The following is a 24,097-nucleotide window of genomic DNA, read 5'->3' as shown; positions in this document are numbered from 1 at the left end:
ACGTACCACATTTTTTGTAATGCTAACAATATTCAAATACCATTGTCACATAGAAAACACAGCGTAGTGAATACTTCGAACTTCCTTATTAGTCCTGGAAATCCTGGACTTTCTCTCCCTTTCTCTGTGATAGTCTCGATTTCAAGTGAAGTCAATCGAGCTGCGCGTTATTTTTTCTTCCCCTTTTTACGTTCGTTTTTCATATAAAACCCATCCGAGAGTGGCTAATTATTGCTGCCAATTTCTAGCAGCGATATTTCCTCTTTGACGTCGACTAATTGGCCACGAGAACGCTGGTCTTGAGAAGAGTTCTTGCTTCGCCGAAATACGAGGGGAGAATTTCTTCTTCAACAATTCTCCCCTGTTCCAATTTCAAGGGTTTCTGCTAGCGGGGATCCGGCAAAAGGTTAAATTATAGAAGAGCGAAGGTGTTCATTTGGATTGCTGATCAATTCTCAATGTGAGAGAAAATAAGAGAAAAAAAACCCGCACAAATTTCACCATCATATTCAGTCTCATTTGGTTTGTTAATTTCGTTTCTTTTTTTATTTTATTTTATATACAATTTAGAATTAGTATTACATTTTTAATATCGATCTTACGGACAGATCTCTTTAATGGCGGATATAGAAAACGGTGCATTTGCCTTAAAAATCAATCTTACATCACTATTATTATCATTATTGTTGTTGTTATTATTACTATTATATATTACTGTGACCATTAAATGCTATGATACATTGTTATTTATACATAATTATACATATAGGCGACAGTACATCGTCGCATTTCTCATATATACATGTATATATATATATATATATATATATATATGAGATATGTATATTATATACACGTTTAATAAAATAATATCTTTCTTTAGTACAAAATTATCCTCACGATGAATAGATTACATAGAATCATTATACTGCATATATCGATATAGATAGATATTTTATATTATTTTATGGATGTGCAGACGACGATATATAATAACAACGACTTAGCTGCACAATTTATACCACGAGATCCTGCGATTCGTGGTGCACGAGTACAAAATTCCCGTTCGATAATGTAGGTACCTATATCACCTCGAGCTATGTTCAGGAAGCATAATAATCGGATTGGGGTTTATCTTTCCACCCCTCGTACGCGGTGCGTCTCTCTGCCAAGGGTTTGTCCTTGATTTCCTCACTGGCAACGGTGGACCCGAGTTCATGGTACCTTATGGGATAGGTCAGTTGGTTCCCCTTATCCCACGTGAAGAGTTCCTGAAACGTTGAGCAACGGCGTTAGTCACTGAAAAATTCTCTAAAACTTAGTAGATATCGTTAAAAAATTTCGTACAATCAAAAGTTGAATCAAACGTCATAAAAAGAAAATAAAAAAAAATGAGAAAAACTGAAAACCATCAATCGGAAGTTAGATACTCTCGGTGATGGAATTTGAAAACCGGATTACCTTATTCCTGTGATTGTAACCGATCATCGTTGTCTTTCGGAAGGGATTCGTAAAGGCGAGATTTACGTCCAACGTCTCGTTCTTGTAGAGATCCAAGGCGAGGCTGATATTAAGGAAGGAAAAGATGAGGCATTGATTCTCGACTCTGAAATTATTCCAACCGCTTACCTTATCTTGGTTGACCTCTCGGTCACACTTTTCACCCCGTAAAGAACACCGCAGACGATGAACATCTCGCCGAAAGTGTGGTGGTCGACGGTGATGTTCCAAGAATGCTGGGGCTTCATTGTCTGGGCTTCTACCTTCATGACAATCGTGTTGTTCGATGATCGACAGGCGTATATCACCCACAGACCTGATTAGGAAATGATCGATCATCGGTCGAAGGAGGTTTCGTGGATGTTTTTCAAGTGTGTTCGAGGTGAAAAATCACTTCGGCAATGACTTTTTCTTGACTTTTCGTCAATTCGAACCCGGTTAATTAACGACGAGTGAAAATGGTATTATAGTGTATCCTGTGATACGATAACCACTCATTCTTTTATCGTCTAGGCGATGCTGTACTTGGCGTATCGTCAGATGCGAGTAAATTAGTTGTTTGGAAAAAGTTTTCCAGTACTCGGGTGGAGAAAGAATTTTAAAACTTCTTGAGGCACGTCGTGTCTCGACTTGGGGATAATTAAAAAAGTGAGAGAGAGAGAGAGAGAGAGAGAGAGAGAAAGAATGGAATGAAAAGAAAACAGAAAAATTAACAAACTAGCTAAAACCGTCGAGGAAAACCGTTGTACAAGTTTATAATTCCACGTGAATATAAAATCTGACTCACCGTTGTCGTCGACGTTGAAATCGACGTAATTGTGACTGTAGTTCGGAGTGTACAGGTAGTTTGTACTGTTGTAATCCAGACCCGGAAGTTCCATTTCCATAAGTTTAGTCTGCCTCGATTTATCCGCTGGTATCTCGAACCGCATTATCGTCGATCGTCCCACCGGATGGTAGAAGAACCAGCCGTTGAACACCACTTGTGCATTGCCCTGCGGGTTTTCGGTTTCGTTAGATCACGATCAAGTTATTCATCTTCCCGTGAGCGGCGTGAAAGAACGTATCGGGGATAAACGAGAAGTAAAGAAGATCTCACTTGGAATTCGTGGGGTAGAACGATCGGCCTGCCATTGTTCTTCCTGAATATCGTCTTGTTGTCAAACTCGTAAAGGTACTTATTTCCCTGGTCTTTGGTCACCCAGAACTTTTCACCCGCGGCCTCAGACGTCGGAGACGCATCCCTCATCCAACAACCGTGCAACGTGTCGTCAGTGTATCTGTGGTACACCGGTTTTCCAATCGCATACAATACGCAGTCTGAAACCGGTGATAAATCGGTTAAATTATCTTGGTCCTAGTAATAAGAGAATTTCCATTTTTCAACCATAAAGGATTTCACATCATGTCAAATCAAATTGAATTTTTAGGTCTCGCAATATTTGACTAAACATAGTTAGCAGGTACACGAGAGTTCTGGACATAGATTCCTGCATCGACATAGTTACCGACACTTAGTCAAGACACAAACCCCGCTATAGAATGTTCGAGAGTGAGGGAAATCCGCACTCTGATTGACTTTATCGAAATCTTGAATTTTTTCCCGATCAGAGTTGAAACTATGGTAAGGCAGAGCAGATTACCAATAGAGTGAGGTAACTAAATGATCCAGCAATCAATAAAGTTAATCAGAGTGGGGAGATTCGTCACTCTCGAAGGTTTTAGACAAAGGTTTGTGTCTTGACTAAGTGTCGGTAACTGTATCGGTGTAGAAACCTGCATCCTGAACTCTCTTCGTATATCTACTAGAGTCAAATTTTATAGACATATCGATCAAGTTGTGTGTAATTAGATACAATCAGAGGTTTATTGGCTTGGCTAACAAAAAGAGGTCACGTAATGGGAAAGCCGATTTCAACAAAAAAAATATCGACCCAATCTTTGGCTAAAACGAGGAGACCCGTGTCTCGGCGTTTTAGTGAATTGGCATTTATTTGTGAGAAAAAAAAACTTAAAACTTGTCTTCTTGAAGATAATATCGACCACAAGTTTGAGGTATTTTTTCTCCTTAACAAATGCTCATTCGCTACATTCGAGCATGATTTCAGATACAATGATTTTGTCAGACCATTTTTGTTCCGGTTAATCAAATTTGATAGTTTCTAACCAGGAAACTGACTGATTTCTCACTCACCCAACACCCTCGGCGGGAAGTTCGTGTACTTTATGGGGTAATTGATCGGTTCTATTTCGTAGACAGATGAACACTTTGCACAGGGATCACATCCGGGGGATGGGGGGCATAGGTCGTCGAGATCCTTCTTGGGAGGTGGTCTCGCACCATAAACGGCGATCTGCTCTTTCCCAAGGTTCGACGGTGGTTTGCCGTTGGTATCTGACGAGAAATGACATGGTAATGTGGGATAGTTTCGAGAACGTGAAATCACAAGTGCAGTTTACGAGTACACAGAGAGAATCGAAGAAGCTCTTCTTTAACAGCGAAGATCGATTTTCGGCGTGCAGAAAGAGAAAGATAAAGAGAGATAGAGAAATGATTACGCGGAAAACCGAGCCAAGATTTCTCTGGGAACGAAATCGTTAATTACTACGGTATATAAGTCAGTACCCTAAAGCGTTAATTAATTACTCGGTATATCATTACCCGGGATTATCGTCATCGTTTCGATATTCGTATAGGTATAATTCCCCAGGTACACCTGGGGTTTCGCAATTTACCGTTGGAATTGCCGACGCGGAAGAGAATTATACAGAACGGAATGATTTAAAAGGTGACATTTTCACTCAGTCGTCAATCATGCAAATGAGTCTCGCAATTTACTCACCGTAAAGAGTCAAGAGACCGCGAGTGATTCCAACTTCATTTTTGGCAATGCACTGGTACAAGCTATGATCGGAACTCGATATCCTTGTGATATTCAACCGCATTTTGGCCTGGGAATTTTCAAGGCTTGATTAAGAATCATGTTTAACAGAGAACGAAACGACGAAGCAATTCCTACCATGTATCCTGCCTTCTTGTCCACCACGTCTATCCTGTACTTGTCAGAATTTTCTAGGAGCTGACCGTCTCCGCGTTCCCAGTAGGTCACCGGTTCGGGAAAGGCTTCAATTTCACACTCCAAGTAAGCGATTCCTCCCAGCCCGGCACCAACAATCTCATTTCGTATACGTATAAGCGGCGAAACTGAAATTGCAATTGTGAAAAGTTATTAATGGATTGCAAATCTTGTTAAGCTCGTCCAGACTTCGGGCTCTCTTTTTGCAGGATGTGACACAATTACCAGAGACGGGATCGAATGACCGGTTCCAGCAAAGAGCCGACAGCATTCGAAACTCCCGTAGGGAAGTGCAGAAGTGTCGTTAAAAAGTTTGCTGCACAATACTATGAAAACAAAAGGAACTGTTTCGGTTTGTTGAATCGTTCCCTCCGTGGCACATTGTAAGTTCACGTATTCAACGAGAGCTGAAGAGAGTTTCATGCGATGCAAATGAAACTATCGTGTCGGAGTGCGGAAAACGCTGACTTCCATATTTACATGAAAAGAGAAAAACACTCTCTACGATGAATGTGTTGCCGTCGTTTCAATGGTACAGGGGCGACGAAATATGCTGGGAAGATTATGTCTTTCGTGAGGTAATAAATCGGCGGAAACGCGATGCGGAGGATGATCCACCGCTCGTCAATTAAACACAATTTATCGTTCATAGACTTGTGCTCTTGAAGAGGTGATTCACGACCTGTCGTCACCGTCTCGCGTAGAATCGATAAGCTAATTTTACACAAGTGTCGCAAATTTCCGTTAGGAAATGTCAGGGTCTACTGCTCAACGTCTGAAGTTCGTTATTACCGAAGAACATTCCGACCGGTTATGCCAGTAAATGTCGAGTCTCATTGGATCATCATCTCGTTTCCGCAGACCGTGTCTAATATGGGGAACAAATGGCGATCGTAGAAGAAGAATTCTACACTGCTAAATTAACGTTCCAGCCTTTTTTATTTAATTAAGATTCCAAAGAGCAAAGCAATCCAAAGTTCAACATCTGCATGATAACTGTTTCCTCGTGGTCTTCAACAGCTTTTGGAATTACGCAAGAGAATAAAGTGACAGTACCGAATTGAGGTGATTAGATTTATATAACTTAATTGAACTTCAACAATTTAAGCGACTTGATTCAATCATAAAATTTCCAAAGTATTGGAAATCCTTTGGACAACAGGTTTCACGTTACAGGCATTGATCGGAAGGAGATGAAGAAGAGAGATTCTACTCACAGTACACTTCGAGCTTGTACGTCTGCCTCGCTCTGGGTGGAATTCCGTTGTCTGCAGTGCACAAGTACTTCCCCATGTGTATCCTGTTGACTACGGTGATATTGAGCGTGTGACCGGTGACCGAAGACACTGGGAAAAGCAGAGAATACAAAGAAAATTGAGAAAATAGAAGAACGACGAGACGAAGCGAAGCTTGTGGAAAGTTCGTTCACGGCAACAAAAATCGAATTTGGAACTGCAGTTTCCATTTCTTACTGGTAAAATGAACATCACGGTGAAAGTTGAGACCTTGTTATAAACTCCTTCGCAAGCACCTATGTGTGCGTGTGTGTGTGTGTAGTTAGTTGTTGGAAATTTCAAAAAGAGAGACTCTACAACTGCAAGGGTTGTTCGTGAAATTCTCTATGAGATACGTTTCTCCCTTGGGGGTAAGAAACCGAGCGAATCACCCAACTAGCACTATCGGCACGCTGGTTATGCTCTCTTCGAGGCCTATTTTACCCCGATTTCATCTCGTTGCCTCAGCTGCGTTAAAAGCACAGACCATTAACTCCGTATCACAGTATCAGTCTTCGTTCAGCAAGCCGATTTTCACCGACAGCCGTCTTGCAACCGCCGCATGCCTCATTTAACCTTTTCGTCTCTGGGTCTAACTGAGGATCCACGTACTCTGGCCATATCTGCTTTCCGGTTTCTACTGACTCTAAATTGTCTCCAGTAGAAAACTGCAAACGTGTCTCTCTCTACCAGAAACAGAAATAACTTCGGTCTGCTGTTTCGACAGGTCAGTTTTCTTGAAACTCGAATCAGAATTTCCACTTAATCCTTGGTTAGAAAAATCATTTTTTATGACTCGACGACTAGCATCAGTAGTGATACAAGGAGAGTTCTGCGTATAGATTCCTGTTACCGACACTTACCGACATCTTCCCCAGACTCAAACCCTTTTCCCTCGATGACGTTACATTCCGCTGTATCGACCGAAGATCAAAATGGCGCTACCTATTCATCGACCGAAGGTTCGACCTTACCGACAGTGTTATCAGCCGAAGGTCAAAATCTTGCTGCTTTATTACCACAGTACCATTTATGGTCACATTTATAAAACTCTCTGCTCACTATAGTTAGACTTTTGACCTCTTCAATTACTCGATTAATCACTAAAATCCAACATTGAGCAAGTTATGATTAAAAGCGTTTCCATCGCTTGCCACGCTCTGCAAATATTGGTCTTCACGTAGGCCAAACTACATCCATACAACCATTAGCGGTCACAACTGGTACCTCTATAAGTTATACCAAACCCCTAACCTGTCGTCGATTTCGCTTCCATAACATCCGAGGAAGTTAAAAATTGTGCCATTACAAGTGATAAACTCACGTGTCCAATTGCCTAGCTCGATGCTGGTGTCCTTGGACCAGGAAATAACCGGAGGAGGATAGCCACTGGCGGGACAACGTAATCGGACATTTGATCCCTCCGCGACGGGGATGACTTGATAGGACTTGGCCTCACCTGAAACAGAGGGTCAATTTTTAGTCTCAGCCTCGAGTCTGCCGTTGGGATTCACTTTTTTTGAAATCCTCGCTGCATCAGGTGCATGCGAAAATCGACAATCACACAGCGATTAGTTTAGCATGAAACTCGACGCTTGGTGCTTCGGCGACAAACTGGAAGCACTCGGAGCACGGTGTGATAATTATTATTCTCCAACAGCAGCAGCGGCAGCAGTAGGAGGAGGAGGAGTCGAGAAACGTGACAATGACGCACTTTCGTGCTCGGATAACAAATAACGTCCTGGCACAGCATCCTGCAAACTATGTCTCGGAAAATCGCGACAAGTTTGAACTTTCGAGAGGCTGCTTCTGCGACTACTGCACGTTTGGTGTATGTACCATTCTCTATATAGTGCGTGCAGAATTGTATCTGGGAAAATAAATCATTGAAACATCGACGCTGTATGAAATGTACGCTTTTTACTCGCTCGCTCTTTCATCCCTTTGATGCAATCACACACACACATACACACGGGCATAAAGAGAAGACGGTTTCAGGAAGATGCGAGGCGTGAAGAGTGTTATATTTCTGTACGTTAACCCTTCTTTGACACGCTTATTTCTGGACATGATTTTGACACATAGGTTCAATTTGACCCGGTTTTTAGTTAAAAAAATTCAGGGATATACTTTGAACATTTCTTGATATGTCTGAAAAATTGAAATTCGTATCATATATAAGATTAAGTTTTCTTGAAAAATTATTGAAAATGTTTGATAATGGAAAAGTGAGCATGCAATTTAAAAATTCCTTTTTAACCGAAGGTGCGAACGAAGGGTTAACAATCCAGTCATAGATAACTTCAGCTTATACAAAAAGTTGTTTGAAAAAATGTCATACGTTGCAAAATACCAGAATTAATGATCTTTATTTACATTGTCAAGTAATCCGCTTCGAGGATATTTTTTAATATAAATCTATGTACGGGCAAAATATTGTAAATTGGATTTTCATCTACAGTTTCATCGTTGAAATCTGCAGTTTTCAGAATCGATTTACCATAGTTGATCGATTTTCATTATTCAATGAAATTCAATTACATAAACTTCGGTTATAATTCACATTTCACAATATATCTTGAGATGATAATTTCTATTCCATGCAGCAACACATCCATACATTTCACACGTGTATTACTCATGTATAATATATCTTGAGGAAACTTTAACGTGACATAGATTCTCTCAGGTCCATAGAGAATCGCGAATAACATAACATTATGTAGATGCTCGGAGTATTTAATAGCAAGGGGCGGTAGGCCGGGTCATTGCAGGGTTGAGGGATGAGTTTCGTATATGAATTTCAAATATTATCACGAACCCGAAAAGTGGGAAGAATAAGAGAGGAAGAGAGGGAGAGTGAAAGGGAGACAGAGAGAGAGAGAGAGATAGGGAGCAGAGTCAGTTCCAAGAGCACGCAAGTCCCGGGCCAAAAGCCCGAGGGATGCGGCGGTAGTGGAATTCAATTAAAATGAAAAGCTGAAGAGGGAAGATTGAACAGGCGCTCAACCAAACGGTTATCAACTCCGCGCTACGCTGTGGTCTGAAAACCAAAGCTCAAAGCTTTTGTTTCCTCCTTTCATTTGTCGGTGAAAATAAACAGAGACTCGAGTCAATAGGCCGGTTCATAACATGAGTGAGATTGAAATTTCCAAAAACCGTTTGGTCATTAAGAGGATAGTGCGTGAAGAAAAAAAAAAAACATGCGATAAAAAGAGAAGTATTTTGAATTTCAAATTCAAAACCAAAATTAATATTTCACGAAGGGTTCACATTTATTATCGTTACAATTTCACGGAACGTGACTTCGCGTTGTAATTCAAAGACTCGACGGTGAAAATTGCGAGAGAATACAAGGCGGCGAAGGGAAAAAGGGAAAGTTAGTTAGCAATGGAGGTAAATTATTCGTTTCAGAGCTTTCAGGAACTGCCTGCCTGCCTGCCTGTCTGTCTGTCTGTCCACCCGGCTGGCATGTCGCGGGTTACACGAAGCTAATCTCGACGTCGAATATCGAGTCGAGGCATCAAAGTTAGGTGTATAACCTGAAGGGTTGAACAACGTGGGTACCAGACATTGGTCCAGGCAATGAAATCCGCGTCAATTACGCCGCTTTTTCGAGCAAGTATTTAGTAAGAGGAAATAAGAAAAAAAAACAAAAAAAAAACCAAAAAAAAAAAACGAAGGGGCGAACTTCATACTCCATGTTTTATTTGGTTTCTTTTTTCCACGTCAACTTTCGGTGAAGAATTTCTGTATTCGACAGGAATTGTTCTTTTTTCAACGTTCATCATGCCTTTTACTCTTTTTCATTGGAGGATTTTTACGTTCAATGTTGTTACAACCGATACACGACGATGTATTTGCCACTATGAATATATGACGTGGGGGAGGGGAGGGCAAAATGGAGTACCCTTAAAATTTTGTTTTTCACAATGTTTTTTAAATAGTCAAAAATGACTTCTTTACAAATTATTGAGCATTATTACAAATTTCCAAAAACTTTTTCATCCCTGACATCTGAAAATCATTTTTATATTCTATGGTTAAAGTTAAAGAAAAAATTTTTGATTCCTGACATCTGAAAATCATTTTTGTTTTCTATAGTTACGATTAAAAAAAAAGCTTCAGCGTTTTTGAGTCCTTGAAAACTAAGTATTTCCTCAAGTACCCCGTATTGCCCCCCGCCCTCTCCCTATAGCTTTTCCAGGAGCGATATTAACTCTGCGGTTCAGTGACGATTGTGAAAACCAATAATTTTCATTGCAGTGGTCGTTGAGAATAATCGACACGCTAATTCTTTGATGCTCTTCGTGCTTTCCCTCAGGGAACATAAAATGGAATGAAAAAAAATATACGGTTTCTAATTAATGCCAATTGTTTATAAAAATTTCCTCGATGTGACGGAGAAATTTTTTTTATTAAACAAATCGTTGGTTTAGCGTATAAACTAGACGGGTTCAATTGAAAATTTAAGCAAGGGACGGGAAGAGAGGCAGAGATGATGGACGGCGAGAACTTGAAACGGTTGAATTTAGAACTAATCGATTCGGACGCCACTTAGTAAAACTCAGATTCCTCTATAGAAATGCTTCCTTACCCACGATGTATCAGTCTCTTTGTTAGAGGGAAGTTTTTCTCCGACAACTGATGTAATTGTTATACAATGTGGAAAATAATCAGACAGTATAATTGGTGCTGAGAATATTTTACAGTCAAATTTTTGCAGGAAACAGTTCGTATGATCAGCCTAATAAAAACTACCCGTTCCATAAAATCTGTTGGAATTACGAACTCCTATCAACAACAATGAAGTAATAGACAGTTAAAAACTACGATCTGCAGTAATAATATTCTTGTGAAAAAAATGTTCACTTTTGTTTTCGCATTCGTTATATAATTGTACTAGCAATTCCGGCTACGCGTTGCTGGGATTCAGTTCAAAATAATGTTACGCAAAAATTAAAAAACACATCGTTTATCTCGTATATCTCTGGAACACGTGTAACGTGGGATAAATTGCAGCATCATGGAAACATTTGTAATTGAAAAACTGTCCCATCTATTGAATACTTACACAACCTAGATAACAAATGATGTTTTAGTGTGCTGCTAAATGCTTAATACAGATGTCAATAGATTAACTCACACAGCCATCTATTAGAAGCTATCTATGGAACTTATAATAGTTATTTATGTGGCATGCCCGTAAACCGCCTGTTTTTTTTGGCAAGGATCAAGATTTCAGGACGAGCTGAAGGCGAGCCGGAAGCGAGCCGGAAGCGAGTACTGAAATTATCCGAGCCAAAAAACGGTTTACTGGCATGCCACATACAATATTTTTTACGGTATGGGCATTGAGAAGCAAAACGAAGAGTGAGGTCTTGTCGCGATCTGTTCGACGAAGCTACTTTATTCGACAGTTTGGGATGCGCACTTCGAACTGCGCATCAAAACTGCGGAATAAAGACTTTATTCCGCAACTTTGTTCGCTGCCGTCTAAAGTGTCACTTTACGGAACGAAAACTGCCACAAAAAGTGGACTTTTCAATGCCCATGCCGTAAAAACGAATTACAACCCTTTTTTCTATAAACACTCCTTAAATTTGCAATAAAAAATATGGAGGGTCATTTACCGGGATAAAAATCTCTTAAGGTGGACCAAGCAATACACATTTGCAAAATTTCGTTCAAATTTGTTGAGCGGTTTCGGAGATTAGCATAAACGAACATCGTGACACAGGATTTTTAGGCACAAAGATTATAGTCGTACACAATTTTATCGTTATAAAAACACCACATTCCGCGGTTTTCGAGATCGCGACGTGACTCGATGTCGGAAAATTTCACCCACCGAGCTGTTAATCGGTCCTCGAGGCACGCGAGAGTAATCAAATTACAAAACCATTTCCACGGAATGGAATTAACCAGCGCTTGGCTCCGATACCCAATCTCCGTACAGTTTTCACGATGAATATATGCCGATTTTTTCGTCAAATTGAAATTTCCGCGATAATTCGCGAATTCTAATTCACCTCCAATCGTTTTTCCTTCCTTCGTCATAAATCATCATCTACGTTCCTGGAGGAAAATTTTTTTCACCTCTCGTTAAAATGCTTTCGTGCAAAAAAAAATTTCGCTAACTAAAATCTGAATAATTTTTCCGCAAATTTATATCCAGACTGTACCATTTTCTTTTGTTCATCAACTCGAGCGATATTATTGCAAAATATTGAGAGCGTTCGTAAAATTTCACAGAATAATCAGTACGAAAACGTCTTCAGAGGAAAACTTTTTCGCCTCTTTTATTTGTTGAAATGCGAGCGAGGATCTTCGGGGGAAAAAGTTTCCACGCCCTGAAAATTCTCGACGAAAACACTGCGGCCTGATTGAGTATTCAAAATCAATCCACCCTCGGCCAATCAACTTTTGATTTTCGTAGTGCTTGAACAAACCTCGAAGAATAAACGGGGGATGTTTATCCGTTCCTCCCTCTTTTCCTGTTTGATTATGCTGTATTGACACGGTTCGCTAGTTTATCTACAGCTCGAATTCACTCAGACACGGTTATTTTCACGTCTAGACATGTCACCCTGCAATATTCATCCACTAGCCGATAGAGCTGCAGGGATGGAATGAAAAATGTGAAGAGGGGATGAGGGAGTGTGAAAGGATTCGCGAGTATATTAACGTGGAAATAAATAATTCCTGAGAATCCTAAAAAATTAATTTGTACAGAAAAAAATGTGTAGGGGTGGAAATTTTTGCTATATAGGGGTGGATGGGGCAAAGTGAAATTTTTGGAGTAATTCTGTTTTCCGAATAATTCATATTCAATAAAAAGTTCGGGTGATTAATTTTATATCTTGATATTTAACAAATTTTATGGGGCCCACTTTGCCCCAAAATTTTTTCAGATATGAAAAATATTGAGGGGCCCACTTTGCCCCGCCCTCCTCTACATTATACATGAATACCGCGTTTCATGCTTGGAACTATACAATATTCCATACCCTGTTTGCATCAGGTTCATGAAAAGCTCGTCAAGCGAATGCAAGAGCAACGACGGAATTAGAAATGCAAAGCGAAGTGATGGAAGAATTAAGCCTGGGGTGGAGGATTCTACGGAGGGGATTTACAACCCTCGTTAAAATAAGACTACAAGGGTGATATTCCATCACATAATCGGAAGCGTGGATCAGACAGTTTCAAAGCGATACAGAATTTCCATTGTTATAAATAATCATCCGATGAAAAGACTGCAGTTCATCTATTCTTCATCTCACGATCAGTACGGCCAGAAATGTCTGCACCCTCTTGAAAAATGGGGTTGATTTATATACATTTTTTTTACATCTTCGCTTCGAAATCGTTGCAACGTGTCAGTTTGTGCGCGTACCTAAAGTTTAAGGGTGATTACATTGTCTCGCGGTGTTCAATATCGCCTTGATTATAATCCACCCTCTCGAGTTTAAACGGATCATCGAATCTCTTCGGGGTTAATATCGGCTCCTGTTACACTCCTTAATTAAATAGTTTACAATTTGAAGCCCAGATCGTCGACGGTGAGTTAAGAAAATATATCAACTGGTTAGCTCAAAATTAATAGATTGTCGACCATTGAGTATTTTCTATTTTTTTTTTTTTTAAGATAAAACGAAAACCCAATATTAAAATTATAACTAAGTGAGGTTAAACCTCGATTTTTCATTTCAAATCACTTTAAAATTGTTGAAAACAAGCGATCAGTAAAATGAGATAATAAAAAAAGTGAAAAATACCGAGATTGTAGAAAAGACAGTATTTCGAATAAAATCAACCATCGTATACTCGCGTTTGCAAAAAATTTACACTTTTGGAAAAAAAATCACCGTCTACTTCCACCGTTAAATTGATGGATATCGAAAGTTTCTTTTCTTTTTTCTAAATAAAAAAAAGGTAAGAATAATATCGGACTCTTGACTGACCAACCCCCATGAAAAGGATTTTGAAATTCGAAAGAAATAGACAAAAGTTAATAAACTAAATTGACATGAGTGTAAATCGAAGGCATCAAACTTACCCAAAATTGATGGCGGTATCAGTAGTCTGTTGCTGTCTGTACCGTTGGCTAATTTCACCTGGTAGGCAGTGACTCCCGGGTTTCCATGGGAGCCTGGCTTTCCCTTGGGACCTCGGGGTCCAGTATCACCTGAAAGTTGAGTCAAAACTTAGAGAAATAGTGAAATGCTCCTAATTTCTAATCAGGTTTCGTCCAAGTCTTCAGGTAATTATCGTCGTAAAAAAAATTTCAATCACTTTATAATAATAATATTACACGAAGATTAGTGCGAATGACTTGGAGAATTTAGCTCAACGAGTTTCCAGACGTTGTAGTTAGGCGTAAATTTAATCCGTGAAATATAATGTCTAACATGGCGGGTTGAACGCGACGTCGGCATGATTGGAAGATCGTTACCATTCAATTACCGTCCCGTTTAATCATCCGTAAGGCACCGAAGGATAACCTGCAGAGGCACCCTTATAGTCATTGAATATCAGTAATCGAAGGGAAAATTGGAAAATTGAAAGCTCCGCGTGGTTGTAAATTTTACAAGACAATGACGACTTAACGAAGTTAAGAATGTGATTCTCACACTAATAAAATTACTTCATTTTCTTTCATTATCTTTATAGCTATTTATGTGGCATGCCCGTAAACTGCCTGTTTTTTGGCAAGGATAAAGATTTCAGGACGAGCTGAAGGCGAGTCGGAAGCGAGTACTGAAATTATGCGAGCCAAAAAACGGTTTACGGGCATGCCACATACAATATTTCTTACGGTATGGGCATTGAAAAGCAAAACGAAGAGTGAGGTTATGTCGCGATCTGTTCGACGAAGCCACTTTATTCGCCAGTTTGGGATGCGCACTTCGAACTGCGCATCAAAACTGCGGAATAAAGACTTTATTCCGCAACTTTGTTCGCTGCCGTATAAAGCGTCACTTTACGGAACGAAAACTGCCACAAAAAATGGACTTTTCAATGCCCATGCCGTAAAAACATAATTCTGGGTACGGAATGAAAATGGATTTTTTTATTAGCTTTAGCCAAAAAATCTAATCTGATGCGTTACTGTCACACTTTCGTTCACAGTTACTATATTATCATATTTTTTTGTCACTATTGCGATAACTTGACGTTTGTCCGTGACAAATATACGAATTGCCGCGAAGATATATACTTTTGAAAAAGAAAATCTTAATTTACGTGTATTTCAGACGATAAACCTTTTCACTCTAAGGAAAAATACTTAATATTAGATTTGAGGGCTGTAACTTTGAGGGAATTTTTATTTTGACAAGATTTTTGATTGATAATGAAGAAAAAAAAATAAAATCAAAAATTCGTCTCAAACGGAGCACCCTACTATATAGCTGCAAATTATATCAATTTTTATATGATTTTTCTTTTTTATTTCCAACAATATTTTGTTTAACCGCTATATTATGACGATAATCGTTTTACTACAAGTTTCTACAGTAAGTGTATAAAAAATGAAACTTTACTTGTCAGTGCATCAATCTTCTTTCTTTCTTTCTTTCTTTTTCTCGTCGTTCATTCGCGCGCGAGAGCGTGTGAAAAAAGGATAATAAAAAGTAAGAAATAAATTACTAATAAGTGGATAGGGGAAAAATGCGAAGTAGCTCGATGCATTGGCTCGGAATAAACGCGTTTTGACTTACTCTGCAGAGCTGATAGAGTAGCTGACATAATTCCGCTGTACCAGCGTTCCGTAAAATAGCTACATGTATGTACCTATATATACATATATATATATATATATATACGTATAGAACGACTGCAGCTGCAACAGCAAATTCGCGTCATCATCGTTCTTTCCTTATACAGAGGAATTGAAATCGTTGGCGTATCAGATCGTATAAACTCCCCGATGCAAGCAATGTATTTCGATATAGTTATATACATATATATATATATATGTATATATATATATACATAGAAGGTAGATATATATGTAAAATATTTTTCTTCGCAAACAGTGTTGTATAGAATACTGTATGGAATCCGGATTTATGCCCCCATAAAAGGGTAGCAAACCGAAAAGAATACTGGCAACCTCGCAGGATTGATTTAAAGAATTTTTGAAGCACAGAAAGATGAAGAATAAAAAAATCAATTCGTAAAAAGGTATAGAAATGAAATATAGAGCACCATTTTCGGTTTAAGATTTTGATCCGCTTAAAATTTGGCTACATTAATGTACAATGAAATACAAAAATCTTGAAATTCTTAAGCTTCCGAGTCTATTACCGTTTACAAAAACAAAAAAAGAAAAAAAAAAACACCTTGACTAATTTTAACTGCACATTTTCGAAATGCACTCTTCTCATCAAACTTTCAGCCCTAATTCAAGTCTTTGAATAAAAAAAGTTAAGATCCAACGTGTTCTCTGTGCAAATGAAATTCGGAAGTTTTGGTGATCGATGCTTACTCACCCTTAGGTCCTGGAGGTCCACGGGGTCCCGGAGGTCCTTGATCTCCCGGTCTTCCTGTGCAGCAAAAAAGAAAGGATGATAAATAAACAAATAGCATCGTTTGGTTATCTAAAGTTTTTTTTCCCTGTAAATTAAACCATTGTTCAAACGGTTTAAAAATTTCCAATTCCCAATTTTTAATAATTATTCGGAAATTTTGAAAAATATTCAAAGTCCTGAAATAAAATGAAAAGAAAATCGGCCGGGTCTTAAAATCTTTGTAACAAAAAATGAGGTTTTTGAATATTAAAAAAAAAAAAAAAAAAAAAAAAAAAAATTCCTTTCAAAGATCACTTCAAGTATATAATAATTTATAAAAAATGTGAAAATATTCAGAGTAAGAGAATTCAGAGAAATTTTTAAGCAAAATCAGATATTGCAAGGGTCAGACGTTGGTCGGTTTCGCTTGCTGAAATTCGTGGACATAAAACGGAGGGAAAAATTCCGGGATTAATCGTGCGGCGTGTTCAAGGGTGGTTTATGAGTGGCGCCGAGCTGATTGCAGGGGTGTTGAACCGGCGGATTATCACCACTGCAGCATCCTGCAACCCCCCGAGGTAAGTGCGCGAGTATGGGAAAGTAATTACGAAACAACAACGGCACGCAACGCTCCTCGAGCCTCCCTCCACCCCTTTCGTCAGCCTGCACCCTTGCCTGCAGAATGTGTACATACCGGCTCCCGTGACCCACAAAAGGACTCTCCATTGTGTGAGCCGTGATTAAATACCCGCGCGAAGTGGATTTCCTCCATCCTAAAGCGAGTACCTACTGCAGATGTCATGGCGGTTGACGAGGTGAACAATATCACCATTTTTCCAAAATATTCTGTGTCCCTTAAGGGTGCACATCCGAGTGAAATATTTAAAAAATTCATATTCTTTTTATTCCCGTTTCTGAAAGTTTCTGGAGTATGAGAGAATATTGTGTCGAAATTGCACGACGAAATTCGAAGAATTGTAGAAGTTGCCGCTGATTCGTCGAACTTTAAACTCGATTATCTTGAAACTACGTTTCCGAGTCCGTGGCTAGCTTTTCTCAAAAATGACAAGACCAATTTTTAACCAAATTTGGACACAATGTTTTTGTACATTTTGTTTCGTTTGCTGCCTATGGGGTTTTTTTTTGTTTTTGGTTTTGTATGGTCCAAAAACGGTGTTAAATTTAGGCCGGAAAATGAACGTTAGAAAAAAATAACTATGCAGCGAACGGGTCAATATATTATATTTCAAAATCCCATGAGAATTTTTTATTATAGATCAACCGACTGTCCTAAATCCTAGGGCACCGCAAACCGTGTGAAAATAACCCATAGAAAAATAATCTGACATGAATAGGGCATTTGAAAAAAATTGATAAGAAATTCAATTATATTACGATAAATAAAGTTATTTTTTTATTAAATTTTACATGTTTTATTTTTGTTTGGGTTATAATTTTTCGAGTTGTTTCGTCCTGGGACCGGGAAAAAATTTTCATCAATATCACGGAGCCAGAAATTCACGGAACTGAAAATCTTGGATCATTCAAAATTCTGATCTTACAGATTCTTAAATTTTTTTTGATTTTCGTACTTTTGGTACTTTGCACTTTTTCCGAACTTTGACGTTTCGTCGAAGTTTTATTTCTTGACTTGAAATTTCGCCGGGAATAAAACCGTAATTCGGGGCTTCGGAGCCTCTCAAATTCGGGATTTCAACCCCGTCCCCTGCCAAGAGCGTCACCTAACAGATGGTCTTACTTTTTAGTCGTCGACCAGAGCTGCGGCGGCGTATATCCTTCGAAATTGGAAAATTCGTTGACCCTGCAGAGCTTAGGTGAAATACGATGGCAGAGTTGGTGAAATAGGTGGCTGGCTGCAGACTGTTGAGGAATAGAGGGGCTGGAGGTATCCTGATCCGCGTAATTTTCCCCGAGATCTCGTTTTACGTTTCTCTCTCTCTCACTCTCTCCTCTCAAATGAAACGCTTCCAATATTTCACAGCGCGTGCAGATTCGATTCGCGATAAAACGCGTATAAGGCACTCTGTGCTTGATGGGGAAAAAAGAAGCTCGGAGACGAAGGATAAGGCGTGAATAAATAAAAAATGGAATCACATAAACAAATTTTCTCTCAAAAAAAGGGAGTATTTTATATCTACATGTAGGTTTAAATTTCTCAACCTTTATTACTACCAAACTGATGCTCGTCAATCTTCGAATGAAAATAAGAATGATATTCTCGAACTCTGAATTCTCAAGCACACACAACTAAACTCTTATTCGTTTGATATAAAATACGCCAGGCTAATAAAAATGGTCGATGAAAATTTGCTTATATCAGTCGAAGAGAGAAATGCAAGATTTACGAGTTTGTTATTTTACCACCAAAATTTTTCCATCCGAAAATCGTGACGGAATGAAGATTGATTGCACGAAGCGAAGTGTATCGTACAGTGCTTCGATTCCTTCGTATATTTTTTTTTCGCCTAAGTATCTACCGTCTCACCAATTTGGCCGATATTCCTTCAGGATTAGTGGAAAATAAATCTCAAAAGGACCGTCGACTCGGATGAATTGTAAAATAAATTGAAAAAAAAAAAAAAAAAAAAAAAAAAAAAAAAAAAAAAAAACTTTTTATAAATATTCTAGTGACAATTCACTGGAGCCGTAACTTTTTCTTTCACTTTTATAATTATCGTTAGTAAAGTCAGTGAAACGTTTATTCCAGTTCTTTGAAGTGATAATTACCAAATTTCATTCACAGCCGAAATATGAGTTACCTTATATCGATTGGATCGATATTTATTTACCACGGAACAAATACTCCTGGATTTAAATGTTTCAAAATCTAATATTTCTAATGCGAGAGAACAAGAGGAAGAAAATTGCCACGAAGAAAGCTTCAATCAGACACCGTCGAGGTGCGAAACTGAGTTTAGCGTCTTTTTCCTCGAGGGAGAGGTGATGAATCACGTCACACAGACGAGCGCTGAGTAAAGATAAATCAGATGTCGAGTATTTTTCGGAGTGCGTATACAAATTTGTTAGGAGATTTGGTAAATCGCCTTATCGAGTATAAATTTTTCAACAGAGAAGTCCAATTTCACCGAATAACCTAGCAAAAATTTATACTTATAATCACTCGCAAATTGTATCAATTTTTTACAATAACCGAAAAGTTTCATTTTCATCAAAAAACGAGAAAAAGAGTTGTTTCTTTTTTTTGTATTTCAACCATTACTGAATTATAAACAATATCTATTTGACTAGAATTTTCTACTAACTGTTGACGAATATACATATGTATACATATATTTTTTTTTTTTTTTCATCAGTCACCATGAAAGTATCGTTTAAGGCGTCGAAAAAAAAATTCTGTAAAATTTTCAGCTGTTAATACTAGTATTAAGAAGTGTCTATTTCCGATTTGACATTTACCGTTGAAATAACATGGGAAACTTTTTTTTCTTTTGGAATTTTATTACTCACGGTGACTAACAAAAAAAAAAATTGTCACTTTTATGGCCCATTCTAATATATATACTATATACCTATATATATATATACTATATACCTATATATATATATTATATAATCGCAGGAGCAGAGTTATGAAATTCATATCCTTCGACCACCGACGACGTACAGAATATAGGTCGGAAAAAGGGGGATAAAAAAAGGAAAGAAAAAATTATGTATTCAGGGAAAAGAGCGTTCAATTCCAGCAAAAGATACCAGCAATCTCGGAGTACTTCGCATGGATCAGGAACTCGGCATGGATGCAGTGTGGATATATATATATATATGTGTATATGTACACGTATATATAGGTTATAACGGCGACTCGTCGCTTAATGGGAACGTAAACGTATGAATGTCCCACTTAGCCAAACCGTCGAGCATGTTTACCCAGCTTTTAAGCTCTCGTTGATTTTTTAAGCAGGGGTTGAATGAATGAAAATGAATTTAAAAGGGATAAGATCCTCCCGGATAATGCGCATTTATAATTAGGATTTAAATTAAAAATTACGATGAATCAAAACGCAATCGTATGCTTCCTGCGATAAAGTTTTCAGGATTAGAATTAAGCCTCGTCAATGAGGAATCGATTGACGGAAGAATATTGGAAAAAAATCTACTATAAATCGGCTGTGCATATTCATTTGACTTTCTATCCGATTCAATGCAAAGCATAAAAACTCTGATTTCTAGACCTTCGATCTTCGTTCTTTCGAATTATCGCGTATCCCTATAAATTTGAAAAGCACTATTTTAAGAATGAAAAATTCATTATAAATCCCGATCCTGTTGTCTATGATTTTGAGTATCTATAAAGAACATTGTCGAAGCAGGGTGAAAGAAAAAACAATAACAATAATAATAACAATAATAATAACAACGGCTCTTAATACATGAAATCTATAACGGTGATAATACAATTTCACGCATTACCGTATAAAAAATGATAATTTTTTCCAAGACCTTTTATTGAAGTTAAAAATAAGGAAAATTTAATCAGTCATTAAAAATTTTAGGTTAATACTTTAAAATTCGAAATTTGAGTTTACTCATAAAATCGAAAGAACGAAAGAATTTCTTCCAAAAAAAATTTCCCACATGAAAACTCATCACCGTTAAAAGACTTCCAGTTTTTCCAAGCGAATTGGCTACCCTTACGGTCTATACTTTGTACACCATGCTTCGCGTAACTTCGCGAAGACCGGGACCCTTTCGCAAATCTTGGCGTTTTACACTGCGACGAGGCGGGGGGGACGAGGATGGGGATGAGGGGGGATGGGGATGGGGAATTAGTTTCACTCGTAGAACATCTGGCAGGGTGCGATATCGCACCCGGTGCTCTCGCCGCCGCTGAGCTCCGTTATAAATACAATACACCCTGCAGTGACACGTATAGCCGAGCCTTAATCGTAATTTACATGGCGCCAGCTCGCTAAAATGTTTCGGGGTTATATGGCCCCGACTTTATGAATTAAACCGATCGACTCGCCTTCCGCGAAAATCGGAGCCTCGACTACAGCTCGCACGAAAAGGCGCGGACTTCCGGTGCCAAAGGTGATAGTCAAAAATGTGGAAAGGAGCCATTCGTTAATTACGTTATAAGGATCCCAAGGGTAGGGGGAGGGGGGGGGGGGGGTCTAAAAAATCTATATATGATCTTATCTCTGGGGAAGAAGGAGGGGGAGAGTAGAAGTCATTTTTAGGTAATATTTTACAAGTCGGAATATGGATTGTAGAAATTTTACATTGATTATGAGACAAAATGTTCGTACCTACAGCAAGCAATGTCTCAGGAAACAAAAATCGCAGAGAAAATTAAATGGCATTTTCGGCATGCAGGTATGATCGATGTTTCAAAATCTAGAATATCTTATCCAAGAATTTGAAAATCGTATGATAAACTGATTTCCAAAGTTGATAAAAAATCATTCGTTAATTCGGTATTTATGGGTGATAAAACCCTCGTTTCTAGTGTACAAAAGAGGCTGAATTTGTTTTAACTGTTTAAATTGATCGGTCGATTGGAATTGAATTGAAATTTACTTGCTGAAATTTATAACCATTTTTCATTACCATCGCGTGAAAATCGCATGAAACCGTTTCAATTTGTTATTTTAAAATAATTTATTAATCGCTTATAGTCGACTTGGAATCGCTTAAAACCATTTTGAAGTCGTTTCAAATTCCTTGTAATAGGTTTGAAACCGCTTGAAATTACTTTACAATTACTTAAAATTTCTTGCAATGATTTTGAAACCATTCATAATCACTTGTAAATAATTTCGAACTCCTTGAAACTAGTTTGAAGCAGTTTGTTATAATTTTGAAATCGCTCTGAATAACGTTAAGCTACTTTTAAATCAGTGAAATTTGAAATTGGTTTTACACAGTTCGAAATCATTTTAAAATCGCTTGAAGCCGTTCGAAACTTAATCCATAAATGAATAGCCGCTGGGATATTTACAATGTCTTGAAACTGTTCCCAAAATTTTACATTTTCTTGCAAAATTATCGCATAAAAATGATTCATCAACGATCAAGAATCATGAAAATCGAAATGCAATCATGAAATTTCTTGTACCGCAATTTTTTCTCGATTCGTCAACGTTCCGTTAACTCTGATAAGTAGAAGAAAAAAAACTATTCAAACCCCACCAGCGAGATCTTACGACATTTCGAGTGATTGTGAATCGAGTTTCGACTTCCGAATGTAAATATCGTGTGCGGTGATCGTTTTGCAAGTGCGATAAATAGCTGCGCGGGCTATTTATCGCACAGGTAAAATACGTTTCGTATATCTATAAATGCGTACGTTTGCATGTGTACAGAGGCGTTAAGCCTGCAATTCTCTACAACGATTCGTCATTCTGGACTTGTGGTTATTTATCTTACGCCGCGTTTTTCGCGTGTAACTGTTTATATACTTTAGGCTCTCACGTGTCGATAGCCAGTGATTGATTTTTTGCCACCAGGATTTAATCCTGCTATACCGTGTGTCCATGAGGGAAGTGTGCACCTTATGCGCGTGCGTCAAGTCGTTCGAATTTTATTGGCAGACAGTTACCGCCTGATTGACCAACCAGCGCAATACCAATCGTGACTGACAGAAAATGTCCCTAGGAGCCCACCGTTAGATGTCTATCAGAAAATGTCCCTAGGATATCACTTTTAATTGTCTGTCAGAAAATGTCCCTAGGAGCCCACATCTAACAGTAAGATCCTAGGGACATTTTCTGATAGACAGCTAACGGTGTATAATTGTATATACAGCCCGAGAAAAAAAAAATATATATATATATATACACACAAGTTTTTTTCTATTCGTAAAGACGGCGTTTTATTTCTCGGGTGTAATAAGGCGACGAACGTAGCAGGGATTAAAATAAATAACGAAACCGAGAAGGATGTAACGGACCCTTTTACTCCCTCATTTTTCCAGAATCCAATAATCGTCCGAGGCATAAAAGGCGACGACTTTAATCGTCTATAAAATCAACCGAGATCACGAAGAAAGGCCTGCTACATAACTCGTCGAGATTCGAAGGTCGCTAAAAGAGCCCCTGGTCGTCATTAAACAGCGCCTGGTCGTCATTAAATTCTCAAACGTCGCACAAGTGTACAGGCTAAGATTCAATACCAATAACCTCGAGCAGGCTCAAAAAATACCGCGATAAAATATCTCGGATATTCCGAATTCAGACGAGACGATATTATTTGTGCGCCATTTTTTATTTTTCGCACAGATGAGGATGTAACACACGGCATTAAACATTTAACGTTTTTAAATTAATAAGAATAAGAAGATTCTTTGATTTTCTAACTCTCGTGCAGTTACTTCGCTGACTTTTTACTCTCTTTCTATTTCACAACGAGTATTGCAAGAATATAGAATTCGCCAATCGACTGTCAAATCGGAGCTGCGATGGCCAGATCAATATGGCGTCGTAACTGAGTTTACAGCTGATCGTTTTAGCTTAATTACAAGGGTATAAATAAAAGAGACAGAAAACTCCGTGGAAGTGATTCAACTTCTGTTTAAAGACGCTGAGTTAATACCAAGTGAAATATACGATGAATAGGGACTTTTTTAATTAAATACGAGATGCGATTAACGTAAAATATTTTTCGCCACTAGATGGCATCGTCCGATATTTCGAATCCCAATTACGTGCACTGAGAGAATTTTCTAATTACGCTTACCGTGCATGATTAC

General features: G+C 38.3%; 1 protein-coding gene across 1 annotated transcript in view; it reads right to left on the bottom strand.

The window, feature by feature from the left end:
* Window positions 1-746: 746 nt before the first annotated feature.
* The window catches only part of LOC124414784, a 38,219-nt gene continuing 14,868 nt past the window's right edge, over window positions 747-24,097 (bottom strand). Inside the window, exons 4-15 of the mRNA XM_046895858.1 lie at window positions 16,348-16,401; window positions 13,911-14,039; window positions 7,176-7,310; window positions 5,795-5,923; window positions 4,521-4,705; window positions 4,344-4,452; window positions 3,695-3,895; window positions 2,600-2,820; window positions 2,288-2,495; window positions 1,630-1,816; window positions 1,462-1,564; window positions 747-1,271 (exon numbers count right to left, since the gene is read on the bottom strand). Of these exons, the coding sequence (XP_046751814.1) occupies window positions 1,104-1,271; window positions 1,462-1,564; window positions 1,630-1,816; window positions 2,288-2,495; window positions 2,600-2,820; window positions 3,695-3,895; window positions 4,344-4,452; window positions 4,521-4,705; window positions 5,795-5,923; window positions 7,176-7,310; window positions 13,911-14,039; window positions 16,348-16,401 (1,829 nt within the window). The 3' untranslated portion in view covers window positions 747-1,103. The remainder of the gene's footprint in view (window positions 1,272-1,461; window positions 1,565-1,629; window positions 1,817-2,287; window positions 2,496-2,599; window positions 2,821-3,694; window positions 3,896-4,343; window positions 4,453-4,520; window positions 4,706-5,794; window positions 5,924-7,175; window positions 7,311-13,910; window positions 14,040-16,347; window positions 16,402-24,097) is intronic.

The sequence above is a fragment of the Diprion similis genome, chromosome 14 (assembly GCF_021155765.1).
Source record: "Diprion similis isolate iyDipSimi1 chromosome 14, iyDipSimi1.1, whole genome shotgun sequence".
Lineage (NCBI taxonomy): Eukaryota > Metazoa > Arthropoda > Insecta > Hymenoptera > Diprionidae > Diprion > Diprion similis.
The sequence above is the reverse complement of the archived record's forward strand: the minus strand, read 5'-3'. Positions and strand labels throughout refer to the sequence as shown.